At 37.3% G+C, this 20,063-nt stretch overlaps 2 protein-coding genes across 4 annotated transcripts in view; one reads left to right on the forward strand and one right to left on the reverse strand.

Moving 5' to 3' along the window:
- Window positions 1-2,462: 2,462 nt before the first annotated feature.
- On the reverse strand, window positions 2,463-3,648 carry LOC126817938 (innexin unc-9). The gene is made up of 3 exons (XM_050545110.2): window positions 3,204-3,648; window positions 2,850-3,074; window positions 2,463-2,472 (listed from the first exon to the last, which is right to left on the reverse strand). Exons 1-3 carry the CDS (start codon window positions 3,536-3,538, stop codon window positions 2,463-2,465), a joined length of 570 nt encoding a protein of 189 aa, XP_050401067.1. The 5' UTR covers window positions 3,539-3,648.
- Window positions 3,649-6,501: 2,853 nt separating this feature from the next.
- Window positions 6,502-20,063, forward strand: part of LOC126817939 (nucleoprotein TPR) — a 52,402-nt gene continuing 38,840 nt past the window's right edge. For all 3 annotated transcript variants that reach the window (XM_056100685.1, XM_056100687.1, XM_056100686.1), the window contains exons 1-9: window positions 6,502-6,664; window positions 9,204-9,308; window positions 10,254-10,327; window positions 10,703-10,799; window positions 14,291-14,394; window positions 15,671-15,784; window positions 17,532-17,582; window positions 17,854-17,946; window positions 18,141-18,221. In XM_056100685.1, coding sequence (XP_055956660.1) covers window positions 6,508-6,664; window positions 9,204-9,308; window positions 10,254-10,327; window positions 10,703-10,799; window positions 14,291-14,394; window positions 15,671-15,784; window positions 17,532-17,582; window positions 17,854-17,946; window positions 18,141-18,221 — 876 coding nt within the window. In that variant the 5' untranslated portion in view covers window positions 6,502-6,507. The remainder of the gene's footprint in view (window positions 6,665-9,203; window positions 9,309-10,253; window positions 10,328-10,702; window positions 10,800-14,290; window positions 14,395-15,670; window positions 15,785-17,531; window positions 17,583-17,853; window positions 17,947-18,140; window positions 18,222-20,063) is intronic.

A 20,063-nucleotide genomic window follows, 5' to 3' on the forward strand; every position in this document is an offset into this window, starting at 1 on the left:
TCTTTTACGTGCACGCCAATGTGTACACGGGACCTCGGTTTTTCGTCCCATCCGAACGACTACGCGTTGTCCCTTTCCAGGCACTCCGTCCTACATCACTGACAAGGAGGAACCACGCCGGAAAATCCCGATGAACTTTCTCGGTCAACGCAGGGATCGAACACGGAACCTCAAGTTAGCGAGCCAACGCCCTACTCACTGAGCCACCGTTTTAACTGCAATCACTTGCACCTAACATTTTGGAATCGCCGTGGCTCGGAGTGTCTAGGGCGTGTGCCGAAAAATGATTGGAGGGAGTGGGTAGGGGGGTCCGGCGTAACTGGACACGCGCCGGAGTGTAAGGCGCTGGCTCACTAACCAGGAGGTCCCGAGCTCTATCCCGGTGTTGGTAGAGAAAGTTATTCGACAGTTTCCAGTCTGGTTTCCCCGTGTCAGTGCCACATGACGGAGGGCCTGGGCATAGACACTTGGACGGCACATAAAATAGCCTTTGACAGCTTTAGCGCGTGCGCGTTGTATCATAAGGTCTGTCATTGAATCAACTGGTGTGGTTTCGATTCCGCGGTTGTACGTGACAATGAGTAGGGTCGCCTTTCAATCTCGTGGGTTTTCCCCGGGTCCTCCCACTGCTATAGACCTAGTTTGTGTCTTGTGGACTTTAAACCCCATTCGCTCTCTTTGACAGCTGAAATTTAAAGAAGAGTGCGAAAGCGCCTCTGTCCGTTATTCTCCTCATAGCAAACTGCATGACCTTATTTTTAGCCTCAGTTGGTGCAGTAAAGTAGGGCCTTAAACCCATTTCATTTTATTCCACTAATTTGATTTACTAAATTTAGAAAATAATTACGACAGCACAAATGATTAAATTATATATTCTAAAACATCACGCATGTTACATCAAATAATTCCATAGCAATCAGTTCCGGAAACGGGTACGATATAATTATGAAATATTCAGATTCGTAGCCATGGGATTCGACCGTTCAAAGTTAAGCGCATGACATCAGAAGATTTTGATGAATCGAGAAAAATAAGCCACATATTTCTTGTTTACGTTATTTTCATAGTAATCTATTAGTAATAACAACGCCTATGATGCTTGACAATATTGTTTAAACTTATCTGGAATCAGTAAGATGTGGTGAATATAAAGTTACATTCCCATTTTTATAGAAATCTGATCAAAATTCTCTACCCGAATGCATACGTGGTCGATTACCCTGCGAATAATATGCTCATTTGGGTTAAAACATGCAGTTTCATTTAAGATCTCATGAATGTAAGTCCCGAAATTTCATTAAATCGGGTAAAAAATGTAGACCTCGGGGTGCTCACAAACAATTATTGCGAGTGTCACCACATGTCAATTCCGCACATGCTGTGAGAAGATATAGCTGTAGGAAATAAGTCTGCAGTTATTCCGAACACTCTAGAATTAAAACAACTTTGTTATATACTGAATGGTGTTGCTCTATTCAACATGCCATCCCCATGTTCGACATTGGGACACGAACATTTTTCTCTCTCAAAGTCTCTACGTGTGAAGATGTGCTATAGCCCCAACACACAAAATGCTTTAATAATGATAATAAATACTTACTGCAATTTTGTCCTCATACCACAAATGAAAACTTCAACTCCTGAATCCATCATGTTTAGTACACGTAATATAATAGATTACGGGGTAATTTATCTTTGCAAGACACAATCTCTTTTTCAAATTGTGTTGTATTAGAATCCAAATTTGCAGTCGCCATTAACCCTTCACCATTAAACCAATTCCAGCTAAATGAATCTGTATTGCTTATAACACCACATTATTGAATATTGGTTTTCCATTATACAAAACGTTTAAACGATACGAAATGTAAACTGCTGAATTCTATCGAGCTAGTTATTTTATATTAAGAATGATTGCTGGGATTTAAAACGGGTGGAAGTCATTGCCGTTATAAATATATTGAAACGGAATGGGGTTTAACGTCCTTATTTTTCTGCACCGACTTGACTAATACAGGTGGGCATATGCCATTAATGTGGGCTAGGAGGGAAATTTGGCTGGGACACCAACCCTACGACCTACTCTTATTTCGAATTCCAACTGAAAAGGGCTCTCGTTTTTTTTTGTGTCCCATTCGAATGACTAGACGCTGTCTTTACCAGGACCTCTGCCCTGCACCACTGGAAAATCCCGTGAAACTTGTTCGGCCAAGACCAGAATTGAATCCCGGAACTTCGGAATAGTGAGCCAGCTCTTACTCACACATCCACAGATTGTCAGTCGACTAGGTGTCAACACTGAAATATGGTACATGTAGTATATTATTTTCACAAAGCTTTTTATTAATTACAATTTAACAAATCTCATCAGAACAGAACTAAAACAGTTAATAATAGTTCTTAAAAATAAAGTTACGGTTTCATACTCAGAAACAGATAAAAACAAGCGGACAAAAAAGGATTCAAAATGATCTCTTGATTAAGAATGCACAATATCTTACCAATCACTGATTTTAAATAGATGGAAATGTAAGGCCAACTGTGCTATGTATCCATCATTACACGGGGTTTAGAATTGGGTTTGGGTTGCATAGTCCACGGAGGAAGGTATTGGTCTTATTCTATATAAATACCAAAGCTGGCGTACAATATCAGACGTAACCACTGGACCACAATTGTTCTCTAACATTTTTAAAATAAACACGCCGTCACCTTGTAGATAATCTGTTACAAATTTCTTTACATGGCCTTTGTCTTGTTCACCACACAGGACATTCAAAAGTCTCAAATAATCTTCAACAAATGATATTCGCTTTGAAACAACGGTCATTAAACGAAACCATCTTAACAAACTTAAAAAAGACATAACAGATACAAAAACTAACCAGAACCACAGAAAGAGAAATATTTTTTCATTAAAAAGATTAATTGGCAGAACGCACTGTACAGTAAATCTCAAAACATTGTTCATACTTCGTATTACTAATTCACATAATGTCTGAAGTGGAAAACGGTTCGATATACCCCAGGCCCGTTTGGTTAATAATTTCTTAATCAGACTACTCCCATAAAGACTGAACCAACCTCCAAGAAATTTATCCAACATGAAAAACTGACACACGACATTCACAGAATAGAGTATTTTAGAAATGAAATAGATTATAATAATGTACCATCTCTTTCCCCCGTCCCAGGCGATATACCTCTGTTTTTCCGGATCACATCTTGGAGGAAGTGTTAAAACTTTCTTGTAAAATTCCAACCATTTATCTAAATGTTCGGCCATTTGCTTCATCCTTTCGTCGTGTTTTTCACAAGGTCCGTATTGAGAATTCACTGCCAAAGTTACATATGTTGAAACGTTAAATCCTGTGGCATTGGACATAATCCGCCATAAAACATAAGGAATCTTGAATAAAAAGGCCATAAACAATAAAATGATTGGAATCCACTGATAATAGGCTAATTCCTTTGCTCCCCTCTTTTCGATCTCTTTTGGGATTTCTTCCTCCATATCCACATAGTAGGTGTTATTCATCCAACAATGAGCAAGGACGTATGCATTATAAGTTGGTTTATACTCCGGGGGAACCAAACATTGTATAGCATCACCGACAAACTGTTTACTACCGACTATAATGGTGAATATTACTAAGATGAATACGGTATAAAGGTGGTTTAATCTGTCTGTCCAACCATCATCATTGGAAGAAGACAGTCTTGAAAAAACAGCATAGCTAAGTACTCCACTGATGCTGTAAAAGAAAATATAATATTTAGCAATTTCAATAAACAGTTTGCCAGCCCCCGCCCCCTCCCGCAATAAGCGAAACGCGACCATCACCATCGTCAACGTAAGAAATAATGACATATGTCTACATAGAACTGTAGATATATACTCTGAAATAACTATATCTGGATCTGATAATTTTATCGTCGGTGTCGCGATGCCAGCTTTTGACAGAAGTCAAGCGGTGGGCAGGGTACTAGTATGTTTACACTTTTATACACACATTGTACCATGACACGTCCTTATAGTCAGTACTGGAGGATCGCACCACACGCATTATGAAAAACTTGTGGACAACAGGACTCACAAATTGCACAGGCACTGCAAATGCAAGCAATAAACAAAAACCGTATATTAGCCATATCAATTTGATGGATCCGGGGACAAGTACACCCGAATTAGCTCAATTCGTTTTCATGATTTATATGGGTATTCTTTGCGACACGCATTTTCTTGACAGCGGCAGCTCGTTGCGATTCCACTTGACAGGCGTACAGACTAACAGAAGGCCCCCTACAAAATGGTTGTACTAGTACTACTCCTATCGATAATTTCTGTACTTACGACATTTTGTTCACATCACCTTCTTCTCTGAACTAAAAGTTGACATCGCAGCCCATTCAGCATCTTTGGAGAAAAAAGGGTACAGTAAGATTATTTGTTGCTCATAACTCTGTTATTTTAACGACCCCTTAAACTCTAACGGATCGCTATCTTGCTAACGTGTCGTTTGTTAACGGTCCGTTAAATTTCTGTTGCTGGAAACTCAATTCCATTATCCGTTTCCTAATGAACTAATTAAAGTTAATCCAAGAGAACACTTGTCATTGGCTGAATTTTAAAATTTTAAATTCAATGCACATAGAAGTTAGTATTAACATGAAACTGAAGAAAGTGGGACAACGTGCAGCCTATACACAAAACTTGATTATAGACAAAAAGATAACCGTAGCATTTTCTTCAGAAAACACAATAAAAAACATCCATAGAATACTAGATTATTTTCCTACAGAAATTTTAGCATAATTCTAGGGGAAAAATCATAGGATTTGCACTACAGAAACTGTAGAATAGCTGGGGTCGTTATTTCCTACAGCCCCCCCCCCCCCCCCCGCAAAAAAAAAAAAAAAAAATTCTATAGAATACTATAGAATTTCATCCTATAGAAAATGGGATAGCCCCCAAACAGCCTAGAATGTTCTATAGACTTCTATAGAAAACTACACTGGTTTAGGATTTTTTCCTGTACAAGGGTATACTTTGACCGACAGCCGACTAATGAAATCGTTAAACAGATCACCCTGCGCCTTCGTTATATAACGGCAATTTAACGGGGCTTACAACAGACTTTCTCTTCGGTCAAGATAACGATCCATTTAACTCCATGTTAACGATTCGTTTTTTATAAGTTAACGTTGCTTGGACAACCGGTCCCAGGATTACGGGTAACACTAACAGTAGGCAGAGCCAGAAGCCTATGATTTTAAATGATCACAATACTGCCATCACCTTCGCAACTTCTTGTAAACAACTTAAGTTAAATCCAGGCCCAGGGGCTGTTCATTGGGTTATTAATAATTAGGGAAATGCCTGCCGAAATTATGAATTTTCGATAGCAAATCGTGGAATTTCCCTTCCGGTTGAATTCATGATACATGGCAGACGTTTGATGGCAAATCTAAAAACTTGCCGGAGATCTCATATGATTTAGTTGTTAGTTTTTAATGCGTTACTTAGAAGTAATGAAGTATCGCTATTCCGAATTTTCACTGTTAAAGCTTGTTGTTCTACTAGTACTAGTACTACTAATGGCAATGGCGGTGGGTAACCGTCGCGGCGTAGCCGCGTAGCCTAGTAGGGCCTACTAGTTTAGTTAGTACTAAACCTTCGAAACACGCCTAGCCAAAATTTCGTAATAGAACATCGGAGAGTATTTTTGTTACCGACCCTAAAGATGATGATAATGATAGGTTCAATATCGTGAGATTAGCTGTCACTGTTAATTTATAACCCGTATTTTTAGGCAATCCCGCCTTCAAAATTATAATTTCCTCTTTTTTTTAAAAACCCGTTTTAACAAGTTGAACGGAATAGGGGCTTGCAGTCACAGTCACCGGCCCAAATTGTCAATGAACCCCAACTTGCCACGCTAAGAGTAAAAAAAGAACAAACCGTATTAGGTTAGGCTACAAAGGGGATGGGGCCTGGATTTGTGGATACGATCCACGCCCACGGTAGTTTTATTCTACATGTTATGATGTACCGGTACATTGCACAGCCTAAATATTTTCAATGTGAAACCGACCTCAACCATCATACCTTCATTTGGTACTAGAGCAATCCTTTGATTTCTGTATGGACCATAAAATGTATTCTGTAACAGCCAATACTAGACTACACACTTGTCGGAAACAACATGTGGCACTAATATTAATAAAGTTGTGGTTTCTTAGTTTCCCGCCATAATAACTACGTTGTTACTATATTTAGACGCCAAACATAGAACACTTAGATATAATAGTTACTGCTTTAACTTTTTATTTGGGATATTTTTGTAAGAATAATCTGTGAACTGATAAATATATCTATTTATATATGTATATATATATTTTTGACACTGACGAAAACTATTTCGTTTATTTTTTTAAACCGAGTTCAAAATTTACGAACCGGAAGTGGCGCCACCGTACTAAAACATTTGCCAAAAGAAATTAAACATGGCGGGGAATGAGTTTCTTTCAAAAGCTCTAGAATTATCTGAAATAGAGCTACTTTCCTCTACAACAAAACATAAATTAGAGCGCCATGTAGCCGACTTAGACATAAAACTAACAAATGCAAAGGCTAGCTATGAAAGTCTTCGAGTAAATTCTGGTAAATGGCTTCGATTTCGTTTGTAAACAAACCGACAGAAACCGAAAATGTGGTGATAATTGTAGACCTTTTTACTACTTTGTATCATTTGTTTGAAAACTCTTAGATAATGCTTGAAGGTTGTGACCAGTCGATATTTTTATAGTGTAAAATTAGTTTAAAGTCTTAAATATTTTAGCATTAAAGGGACAATAACACTCTTGCTGGCTTGAAAGCTCGAGAAAATAAATAATATCTCTATCTTAAGTACTAGATGTTTAAGTGTCCTACCTGTTGTGTAAATTATCCATTACATCCTATTTTACTTGTCCAGAGGGTTCGAAAATATTTTTAAATCGAAATTTCCTTTGAAAAGGTTTACGTTAGACGTTTCAAACCATTATGTTGAATTTTTCAAAAATTTTAAATAAGGTGTGTTAAGATGAAATTTTTATCATCAATTAATTGAAATATTCTAAAATAGTACAATTTGTTGACCAGAATAAAGATTGGGACATATTATTCAGTTACAACAAGAGTGGTATTGAGCCTTTAACAGCTTTGTTATTAATTGACAAAGTTACAAGTGAGATAAACCAGGAGGTGGCCCAACATTTCGGTCCTGCGTCATTTCAGAATGAACACAGATGACCTTTCGGACTCAGTTTGATGACGATTCAGACTTACTTGATGACTTTTCGGACTATAAACACCTATAGTGGCCAATCAGACTATAAAACAAAAATTGACACATCAATGGGAACTTACACTGGCTAATACCCATTTGAATTTTGCTTTCAGTCAGGAACATATGAGAAAAACGATTATAACTATAATGTTTCTAAAAGGTTAAATTATACCTTCCGATACATATTGATGACATAAGGCTGTGTTGAATTGATTCCTTGTTTCTCCTGCCAATACTTGTGACAAACATGTATGGTAGTGCAGAAAATACTATAACGAAATGAAATGGGGTTTAACGTCCTACTGTTTTGCTCCGAACTGGGCTAATGAAGACGGGCATACACCATACAGTGTGCTATGAGGGAAATTTTGCCCGGTCTACTCTTATATCGAATTCCAACTGTCATGGGATCTTTTACGTGCATGCCAATGTGTACATGGGACCTCGGTTTTTCGTCCTGCATCACTGACAAGGAGGAACCACGATGCTGGAAAATCTGGGTGAACTTTCTCGGCCAATGCAGGGATCGAACACCCGACCTCCAGGCTAGCGAACCAGCTTCTTACCCACTTAGCCACCATGACCCCCCAAATACTATAACACTATCTAGTCTGAGGATGATATACGGTACTTTTTTACATACAATCTTAATTAGTCATAATTAATAACCCTTTACTGTAAAGACTTCAGAATGTAAGTTCACATTCAACTTTATAACAGTGTATTTGACACATATTGGCCTATGCTTATTTTCATTTGTTTGACTCAATAGCTTTATGAAGTTTCTACACATATGTAAATGAATTGGACACCTATCCTCTTAAGTCACATTGACCTAATTCTACAAACACTGTAATGGCACCACAGATTTCAAAGGCACAAGATTCATTGTCTTGTGTATTTAATCATTTAAAATACAATGTTGAAATATAAAGTTTATTTATAATGTACATGAAAATTTGACAAAATCAAATAATTTAGTCAGGAGGGTATTTTATAACTATAATTAATATTAAGCGTAAGTATAGTTGGGATGTGAGAAAAAAAATTCAAGGGTGCGTGACATGTCCTCCAGTGAATAATAGAATAAGTGTGATATGTACATGTGCGAATCAAAGTTGTGTTTTGATTTTCAAGTACGAATATTTTAGAATCTAAATTCAACACATTTCTCAACGTCTTTATTTGAAATCATTGGATTTAGGTACATGTTTTACTCAGCGGAATCCATGTGAATTCGGGTTATGAATCTTTGAGTCGTTGACGGCCAAAGAAGATGCATGATTCACAAGAATTAAAAGTCATGCTGATGTCGAAGAAATAAAACTGTTATTTTTATAAAAATGTTATAAAAATGATATTCATTTGAAAAAAATTAGGACCTAAACGGTTTAAGGGTGTTTATGTTTCTATGCATAATGTGTGACATGGATAATTAAGAGTGACAGGTTAGTTCCTGAACCGACAAGTATTGAAGTATGGAAAATAGCTACTTGACGCTTGCAATCGATAGCTTTTTTTGTAACATTTCGTAACTGGCTTATCATCAGGCCTCGACATAAGTGTGTGGGCGAGGAGGAACAAGGAATCAATTCAACACAGCCTAACACCTATAATAGGACTTTATATAAACATAAAATCTATCCATTGCTCCAAATAAAAGAAATGCTACCGCATTAGATAGCTGCCAAGCTAGTCTTGACTTTGATATCAACATCAAACAAAAACAATTGAATGAATCTTTATAAAAAGATAAATGTGCAATTAATTAATGAATGTCAGTTATTTATTTTTGGATTAGGGTGAAAGACATCAGCCCCTCTGTTAACTTGTTTTTTTTTTTTATATTCTTTAAAAATATTTCTTTTTCAGAACAACAGTATAACGAGTTAGAAAGAAAACTAATAGAAAGTGTTACCCAGTTAGAAACTGAAACTTCATCCAAGAAAGCCTTACAAAGCAAAGTAGCAGAATTAGGTAGTCTAATTTAGTACATGTACCAGATTAAACATACATTATGCAAGAGCTAAATCTGCCTATTGCAGGTCTTTCTTTAGGCCTGAAATGTTATCTAAATTATTAATTAGACATTGGTTAACTTATCCAGACCATAACCAACTCTCGCTAGCCTGTGATATTTACTGATCTGCGGCTCTACGCTCACTCATGATTAAATCAAGAAATGGATAATCGAGACTATGTATTTTATAGTACCGACTTTAGTAATGATGATCGAGGCTATGCCCAAAATTCAATCGCTAAATCTTGTTGTCATCGCTAGCCTGGGATATTTACTGATCTGCTGCTCTACGCTCATTCATGATTAAATCAAGAAATGGATAATCGAGACTATGTATTTTATCGTACTGACTTTAGTAATGGTGATCAAGGCTAGGTCCAAAATTCAATCACTAAATTCTCGGTTCAGAGTGGATCAATTTGACTGAAATTTTCAGCAAATTCCCATTACATTATCTAGATTTTAACTATTATGGTGAGAACTGCCAGCTCTTTATCTAATCTGCCATAATGTATCTTTAATTGAAAACTATTGTAAGGAATTTTTGCCTGTCATCTATAGAATAAATAACAAAGTTTGAAATTCTGTGATGGACAAACAGAATATTTAAAGCAATGTTGTGGTGCCATAGCTTAATTCTCAACACTTGTCTTTGATGGTTAAATTAACAAAGGCTCAGGTTTCATTCAAGGAATCTTTTTTGAAAGTGAACATAAAAAACCTGACTTATTTATAATAAAAATGATTTTACCATGTCTGTATTCTACAGTGACTACATCAAAACTACATGAAATGAAACCATAATCTGATTTGTTTAGCTTTGTTCATTACTAGTCATCATATCTAATGCAGATAAGTGAACTCATTAACATTTGATATATCATTTTTTTTTTTTTTTTCAGAGAAGAGATTGTCTGATGAAGTTGAAAAAATATCAACCCTTGAAAACAGCTATCAAAAGGCTCATGAAGCAGAGGTTTATATCATTTGTTTTAATAAACTTCAATTCTGTCCTCGTGATGCACAATAATACCAGGATATCAAGAATTTGAAGTTCTACAGAATTTTTGTCAAGATTATTAGTTCTCATTTTGACTAACATGTCTAAAACTACGTATTCTTAAACACAAATACAAAATTTACAATAATTTTTATTTTTAAAATGTTACTTAATGTATCCCTGTTAAATTATGTGTAGTAAAGTTTTACAATGTAGAGGTGGTGCTTCTAATTAGTAATACTTGCTATGTTCATAACTGTTTTTAGTCATAATGCTCTAATATCAAATATGTTACTAACTGGAATCTTTTAATTTTATTTTGTTGACACTTAAAAAATCCTATATTTTCAGATTAAGTTTACAAGATTATCTGAAAGACTTGAAGCTGATAAAGCAGAGCTAGTTGAAAGACTTGAAAAGAAAAATAAGAAGATTGAATCTTTAAATGGTAAACACTGGATTTAAGAGAAAAAAAATTTCTGCGTATTGTCTATTTCCTTCAAAAAAGTGTATGCACAGGAAACGGTTGTAGTTTGTTTGTCTGAAATTGACCAATATATTGTGTCATTTTTCTTATTTTACAGGAGGGATGTTAGTAAGGAGCATTCCAATCATTCCTAGTTCTCATGTTTTTCACATGCTGCAAAATGATACCCCATTTCTCTCCACCTTTTCACCAATCATCGTCAGTTTTCTTTTTCTGCTATACATTCAAGTCTGGAAGTAAAGACTCCTGTCACTGACACTTTCACACTGAAATTCGGGCTTTGTCAGGTGTGAAACCTCTGGTGTCTCCCATTTAGTCTTTTATTGATATTATGTGCTGTTAAAAGTAGCTATCTGCTACTCATCTTGTCCTTCTTGGGCTGACACTCTTCGGAAAAGCCTAAAGCTCTGTCAATTCAAGTTTGATTGACATGAAAATTGGCATTCTTGTTCTTTGAACAATTCTGCATCGATTTGGTGAATTAGATTTTTGAATTTCATCCAACAATATGGTCAGTTCTTGGTCCGTAGTATAATAAATTTTCACTTGTTATATAAAAAAAAAGTTCATTTTTTTCCCCCCTACCAACTAGAATATTTTATCTGCAAAAAATATGTGATAAAAAAAAGACGTGATAATTTTATTTCTCAGGTAGACCTATTTTATAACAATTACCATCACATACAATATCCAGCAACTTACAAAATCTGTCTTTAGATAATACATTTGCCCAGTTTTGAGATGATTACCTATGATCAGAATTCATTTTTGGTGACATTAGTCCTTTAGCACACTGTATTAAACAATATATACTATTCAAAAAAAGTAGGGGATATTTGATTTTGGGGGCATAATACTAAAATATGCAAATGACTACGAAAAAAGTCACTATAGAACCTAACAGAAGAAACATTTCCAGTTACATGTGACGCCCAAACGCACCAATAGCTACCGCATGGAATGCAGGTGATGCTTGGGATCATCATGGGGGTCCAACCCAAGATTTGCACGACTCTGACTTTGAATGTTACAGTCATTGTGGCATTGAATTCCAGGGTGGAAACATCAGTTTAATTGTTTTAGTGACCAGAAAACAAATTTTGATATGCGTCGGCTTACCCAAAATGAAAGGTTACGTGCCCTTGGCATGCTACAGATCGGCACAACACAGGCGGTTGTGGCGCGGACGATGAATGTTTCTCAGTCTGTCATAAGCAGGCTATGGTCCAGATACCGTGATACACAATCTGTACAGGACAGACCACGCTCAGGTCGACCAAGGGCGACAACTCAAGCCCAGGATCGATTTATCCGTACCTTGGCCTTGAGAAATCGTGTCATCACAGCAAATCAGATCAGCGCTCGTCTTCAAACAGACACTGGTGTGAGAGTGAGTGGCCAGACGATTCGGAATCGACTGCATAGGGGTCACCTTCGTGCCCGACGTCCTCGCGTGATCCCTTGTTTGAGAGATCATCACATTCAGGCAAGACGTCGTTGGTGTAGGAATCGTCAACACTGGGATAATCGACGCTGGAGCAATGTGATGTTTTCAGATGAGTCAAGGTTCACTGTTGATTTTTTGGACAGACGTAGGAGGGTGTGGCGTCGTCGAAACGAGCGCTTCCAAGACGTTAACGTCATCGGACATGATCGATTTGGGGGTGGTTCTGTTATGGTGTGGTGAGGCATCACTGTTGCTGGAAGAACGGCTTTACATGTTGTTGCAGGGCGTGTTACAGGCCAGTACTACCGGGACAACATCTTGGCAGTCCATGTTGTGCCGTTCGCACGACGTCATGGCCACCGTTTCATCTTCCAGGATGACAACGCAAGATGTCACAGGGCCAGGATCGTTACAGGTTACCTCCAACAACAGAACATCACCACATTACCTTGGCCAGCACTGAGTCCCGACCTCTCCCCCATCGAGCATGTCTGGGACATGCTTGGACAGAGGTTACGTCAACGTGAACAACGTCCTGCCAATGTCCAAGAACTTGCTGCTGCGTTGCAACAGGAATGGGACAATCTGGACCAAAATGACCTTAGACGTCTCATTAGGAGTATGCCACGTCGGATCAATGCTTGTTTGGCAAACAGAGGAGGATTTACCCGTTACTGACTTGGTTGTGATGCTGTGGTAACTTTGCTGTTTGACCCCGGGTATCATTTTACCCTTATAATGGTCAGTCTGTGCCTTACTTAGTCTAACGATCATTTGGAATAAATCGATGAATGTGAACTTCATTTCATTTTGTCATTTGTTTCTTCGTCAGTTTCATTAGGTGACTTTAATAACACTTAAAAATCAAATATCCCCTACTTTTTTTGAATAGTATATTTACACATCAAATATCATCACAGAATTGCCAATTATCCAGTTTTCTTTAAATTTACGCTTTGCGTGTACAATAGGCCCATTGTTATTTTCAGCTATTCGATTTGTTTCCGACCCATGGTGATAATATAATTTGAAATAATAATATCCGATTAGGCATGCTGGTATATTTGACCAATCTGATTAAAATACAGATCTATATTTCGTTTTGTTTTTTTATACTTTCGATGGCCTACACTACAGGAAGATCTGAGCAGTTGTAGTGGGAGGTTGCGTCTCGGGTCATACGATCGACTTTGACCGTGACAGACTGTTTCATTGGCTAATTCTCACATCAACTAGAATGCCTGTTATATAACAATTTTTCCAGATCATAATGTTTTTGAAGACACGTAAAACGAAATTTTGAAATATACGAAACAAAATGAAATATGATCTGTGTTTTAATCAGATTAATATTTGACATGCTGTATGAAGCTACAGTAAACAGAATTCAACTATCAAAATATTTTATTCTCTTGAAAAGAATTGTCAGTCATTTTGTTTATTTCCATTTATTTTTTCAAGATGAAACGAAACATCAGATAATCACCCCCTGAATTAATTATTAGGAGTAAATAATGACTTCAGATAGGCTTTAAATATATATATATCATTGGCAATTATCAATCACCTATAATCATTAATCCAAGAAATTTGATTCGTATTACTCAATGATACGGTCTGGGTTATTAGTTTATAGTATGTCGCCACGTGGTTGTGATTGACACTTAACGAACTGGTCAATCTAGGATATATATGATTAAAATATTAAGATTTTTTTGCCACATCTCAAAAAGAATCGCGAGTACCCCAAAACATTGTCTTCAAAATTATCAACAAAATTAAATTTGAATCGCAACTTGACTTTTTTAAATTGCTAATTGCGACTTTGGCAACTGACAATGTGAGCCCTGGATACTAGTTCATCAATGCCTGACATTTCCTTTGGTACAAATAAGACTTATTTCGAGGCCTGGCTACATTATACTGGAAAATAGGCACATGTCAGCATTTATTATGTAATCGTTTGTTCTCAGGTTATAATTATATTTGATGTTTTTTTCTATAGATGAATGGAAAGCTGTTACAGATAAGGTAGCCAATGTTGAGAAACAGAAATGTGAATTACAGGCAAAATTATCGGAGTTGCAGTCTAAAGATATCACACGAGATGTAAGTTACAGATGTTTAAAAAGAATTCCTAATTGTAGGGGTGTGCCCAATATGTTGATCATAGCGATAATAGGCATTGATGTATGATCAGCTCAATAATCCAATATTACATGCCAGAACTGATTATGATTCAAACTCATAACTAACAGTGACCTTTGTTTCATAATCATGTGCTAATATGGAAGATAAACAAGTGGTTTGACAATGGATATATGGGATGATAGATCAGGACAGGCATGTGATTTGTTAGTGATGATCATTTCTGAAAACTTCCCAGCCCTACCTAATATTGTCAATTATTGAATATAAAATGCATGTACTTTTAAACAAGATATATTTTTTTGTCCCCCGCCTTTCGAAAAAAGCAGGGGACTATTAAAATGGGTTCGTCCGTCTGTCTGTCCGTCTGTCTGTCCGTCACACTTTTTGGGACACAATAACTCTCTTCCTAATTGAGCTAGAATGTTCAAACTTGGTGTATGTGTTTATTAGGTCAATGCCTTGATGGAGTTCGAAGATGAGCATTTTCCGCTTAGGGTAAGCAGAGATAAGCAATTTGATTGGTTGATGCTTTGGGACACGATAACTCTCTTCCTAATTGGGCTAGAATGTTCAAACTTGGTGTATGTGTTGATTAGGTCAATGCCTTGATGGAGTTCGAAGATGAGCATTTTCCGCTTAGGGTAAGCAGAGATAAGCAATTTGATTGGTTGATGCTTTGGGACACGATAACTTTTAATTGAGCTAGAATGTTCAAACTTGGTGTATGTGTTTATTAGGTCAATGCCTTGATGGAGTTCGAAGATGAGCATTTTCCGCTTAGGGTAAGCAGAGATAAGCAATTTGATTGGTTGATACTTTGGGGCACGATAACTCTCTTCCTAATTGAGCTAGAATGTTCAAACTTGGTGTATGTGTTGATTAGGTCAATGCCTTGATGGAGTTCGAAGATGAGCATTTTCCGCTTAGGGTAAGCAGAGATAAGCAATTTGATTGGTTGATGCTTTGGGACACGATAACTTTAGTTCTAATTAAGTGAGATTGATGAAACTTGGTGTATAGTTTCATTACAGTAATACCTTGACTAAGTTTGATAATGAGCATTTTCTGCTCAGGGTAAGCAGAGCGATACGCAATTTGATTTTTATATGTGTCCTCTAATTATTTTCCTATTTCGGCGGGGGACATCAGCCTCACTGTTGGCTTGTTTTTCTTGGATGTTCTATAAATACATTGATGTGAATTCAAACAAATTAATTTTGTGTATAAATTGCAGTTTAAAGAAAAGAAATTGATACAAGAGAGAGATCAGTTAATGGAAAGAGTAGCTTGGCTAAATGACCAAGTTACAGAAAAATCCAATGCTTATATCAATGATCGGAAAGAAAAGGTATGGTGTACAATTACTAGTCTCTACAAAATGATTGCATGTATAACTCTTGATAATTCATGTATAATGGTTTAATGCAATATATATACTCTTCAAAAAAAAAGTAGGGGATATTGAAATTCAAATACCTATGCAGGTTGTGATATGATAAATAATCATGGACACTTGACTTGCTTTGAAATATGTTCACAGATGAAGAACTTATCGCCCCAACAGAACCACTGAGCTGCACATGCAAAACGCAATAGCGCAATACATGTGGGAGGGGTTCATTGTCAAATTTGACACTTTAAGGAAGGGTTGATGAAAACTGCTGCATGCTATTTTATCTATCCATGTTTGCTTTCCTATTGGTTCTTGCATAAGATTTACTGTTTAGCGTATCTTTGCTTTAGTGTGTTACGTTTAATTTGATGGTGAGACGTGTTCGTAACCAACAACACTGCAAGAATTGGCCGTGGCACTGCAAGAGGAGTGGGTCAGATTGCCCCAAATCGTGATTGGACGGTTGATTAGGAGCATGCCATGACAAATTGCTGAATGTCTGAGGATTGGTGGAACAATTACTCATTAAGACAAAAATCAAAAACGTCCATTTTTATACGTCCACATTCATAATGTGAACGTATTATGCCGTCGCCCCTGTCTGTGTGTGTGTGTGTGTGTATGTATGTATGTGTGTGTGTGTGTGTGTGTGTGTGTGTCTGTGGTTCGCCTACAGGGCGCAATTCTTCATGGATTTTCTTCAAACTTGGTATACTTATTCCTTATACCCCAAGGAAGATCCCTATTGTTTTTGGTGCATGCCCGACCCCCCGGGGCAGAGCCACGCCCATTTCTAGTATTTGTTTGTTTGTCGTCTACAGGCCACATTTCTTAACTAATAATCTTGAAACTTTGCATACACATTCTTTGTACCCTAAGGAACATCCCTATCGTTTGGGGTGCATGCCCAACCCCCAGGGGCAGAGCCACGCCCATTTTCTTTTCGTGTGTCTTTGTGTCGCCTACAGGGCGCAATTCTTACTGGATTTTCTTCAAACTTGGTATACTTATTCCTTATACCCCAAGGAAGATCCCTATTGTTTTTGGTGCATGCCCGACCCCCAGGGGCAGAGCCACGCCCATTTCTAGTTATTCTTTAAGTGGCATTTAGCGATCAGGGAACAAATTAACAGAACACAGTTTTTATGGGATACAATCACTAGTTTATTCTAAAAGCACAACGTTTCCACAAGTATTCTCTTATCGTTATCAATCAAGCAAAAAAAAACAAAAAAAAAACGTCATGCTTTTAGAATAAAGACATCGATTGTTTTAAAATAAAAATTGTGTTCTGTTAATGTGAACGAAATGTTATACTGATAGCAGTCCTACAACCCAGTTTTATTTCACAGACCCTCAATGCAAACTGGACCATATCAAACAAAACAGGAATGTGGACGTATATTGCTGCGTTAGCGATGCTCTTGTCACTTTTGACAGTGTATCTCTTTGTGAGTGCAATGGGGCCGTCAGATAAGTCGCTCATATGAACTGTTTATGTTCATGTGTAGGCAGTTGGCCTGTTATTAACATACACTGGTTACATCTAATAAAAACAGCAGTGCATTTCCGCAGTTTTGTATTGTTTCTGAATATCCCCTACTTTTTTTGAAGAGTATATATATACATATAGTTACCCTAGGAGATTTGGATAACTAGTCAATTGATTGCTAAAACCGATGATTATTTTATTTTCATTCAGAGTGTGAAACTACTTGAGCTTATGTCACAGATTGAATCTAAAACAGAAGAGGTAGGTATTTAGTTTTCTAATATAATTGTGGAATTAATTGAAATGAAATTATTTATTCTCAAAATGACTTCTAACAAGTCTTCTTTGCTATCTAAGAAAAGTCTATTTTTATTTCCTTTTCGTCTTTGTGGTTGTGATTTTCTACACTACATAAGTTCCTACTTCTATCATAATGTTTGATTGGCTGCTGTTACTTGGCGTGATTAGAACATCTGAATTTCATTGTTAATAATACACAACTAAGTTTATTTTAATTATATATTTTTTGCAGTTCAATCATACAAAAGATGTGGTTGATGGATTGAAAAAAAACAATAGTGATCAAGCTGCCAAGATAAATGAACTTTTACAAAAACTTAAAGATGTAAGTGTATTTTCAAAAATAGATACCATAAGCATTGTAGAAAATCTATTGTAAACTTTATTATTATTATGATTAATTATCCTATTTAATTACTAGATACATGATATTTAAACTTTTAGGTCATATAAATTCTGTCATGTTATATGTCATATTATTTTTCACAAAATAAAGATTGTTAATACTTGTTGTTTTAGGCCAGAGATTCTCAGATGCAGTCTGATGAACACTTCCACCAAGAAATCAAATCCCAAACGAAACTTCTTGACCTATATAAGGTAAAATAGTGTGAACATTGTATAAATTTGATGAATCTTCTCATTACATCTGTGTCAGGATGATACTGGAAATAAAACTACCCTTGATTTATTTAATTATTGCATCTCAGGGGTGGAGCATTAGATGTTAATGGGTGAGAATTGAGTGATTTTCATGTTTAATCTTATAAAGGACCACTAAGCCTCATTTCGATTTTATAATGCCAGCAGCATTGGGTTAAGACTAACCTTTTCCTGCACATCTAGGGATTCTATCGTAATTAGGATTTTTTTTCATAAACTACATGTAGTAATATATGATATACTATTCAAAAAAAGTAGGGGATATTTGATTTTGGGGGCATAATACTAAAATATGCAAATGACTACGAAAAAAGTCACTATAGAACCTAACAGAAGAAACATTTCCAGTTACATGTGACGCCCAAACGCACCAATAGCTACCGCATGGAATGCAGGTGATGCTTGGGATCATCATGGGGGTCCAACCCAAGATTTGCACGACTCTGACTTTGAATGTTACAGTCATTGTGGCATTGAATTCCAGGGTGGAAACATCAGTTTAATTGTTTTAGTGACCAGAAAACAAATTTTGATATGCGTCGGCTTACCCAAAATGAAAGGTTACGTGCCCTTGGCATGCTACAGATCAGCACAACACAGGCGGTTGTGGCGCGGACGATGAATGTTTCTCAGTCTGTCATAAGCAGGCTATGGTCCAGATACCGTGATACACAATCTGTACAGGACAGACCACGCTCAGGTCGACCAAGGGCGACAACTCAAGCCCAGGATCGATTTATCCGTACCTTGGCCTTGAGAAATCGTGTCATCACAGCAAATCAGATCAGCGCTCGTCTTCAAACAGACACTGGTGTGAGAGTGAGTGGCCAGACGATTCGGAATCGACTGCATAGGGGTCACCTTCGCGCCCGACGTCCTCGCGTGATCCCTTGTTTGAGAGATCATCACATTCAGGCAAGACGTCGTTGGTGTAGGGATCGTCAACACTGGGATAATCGACGCTGGAGCAATGTGATGTTTTCAGATGAGTCAAGGTTCACTGTTGATTTTTTGGACAGACGTAGGAGGGTGTGGCGTCGTCGAAACAAGCGCTTCCAAGACGTTAACGTCATCAGACATGATCGATTTGGGGGTGGTTCTATTATGGTGTGGGGAGGCATCACTGTTGCTGGAAGAACGGCTTTACATGTTGTTGCAGGGCGTGTTACAGGCCAGTACTACCGGGACAACATCTTGGCAGTCCATGTTGTGCCGTTCGCACGACGTCATGGCCGCCGTTTCATCTTCCAGTATGACAACGCAAGATGTCACAGGGCCAGGATCGTTACAGGTTACCTCCAACAACAGAACATCACCACATTACCTTGGCCAGCACTGAGTCCCGACCTCTCCCCCATCGAGCATGTCTGGGACATGCTTGGACAGAGGTTACGTCAACGTCAACAACGTCCTGCCAATGTCCAAGAACTTGCTGCTGCGTTGCAACAGGAATGGGACAATCTGGACCAAAATGACCTTAGACGTCTCATTAGGAGTATGCCACGTCGGATCAATGCTTGTTTGGCAAACAGAGGAGGATTTACCCGTTACTGACTTGGTTGTGATGCTGTGGTAACTTTGCTGTTTGACCCCGGGTATCATTTTACCCTTATAATGGTCAGTCTGTGCCTTACTTAGTCTAACGATCATTTGGAATAAATCGATGAATGTGAACTTCATTTCATTTTGTCATTTGTTTCTTCGTCAGTTTCATTAGGTGACTTTAATAACACTTAAAAATCAAATATCCCCTACTTTTTTTGAATAGTATATATATTC

Source organism: Patella vulgata, chromosome 4, assembly GCF_932274485.2.
Source record: "Patella vulgata chromosome 4, xgPatVulg1.2, whole genome shotgun sequence".
NCBI lineage: Eukaryota > Metazoa > Mollusca > Gastropoda > Patellidae > Patella > Patella vulgata.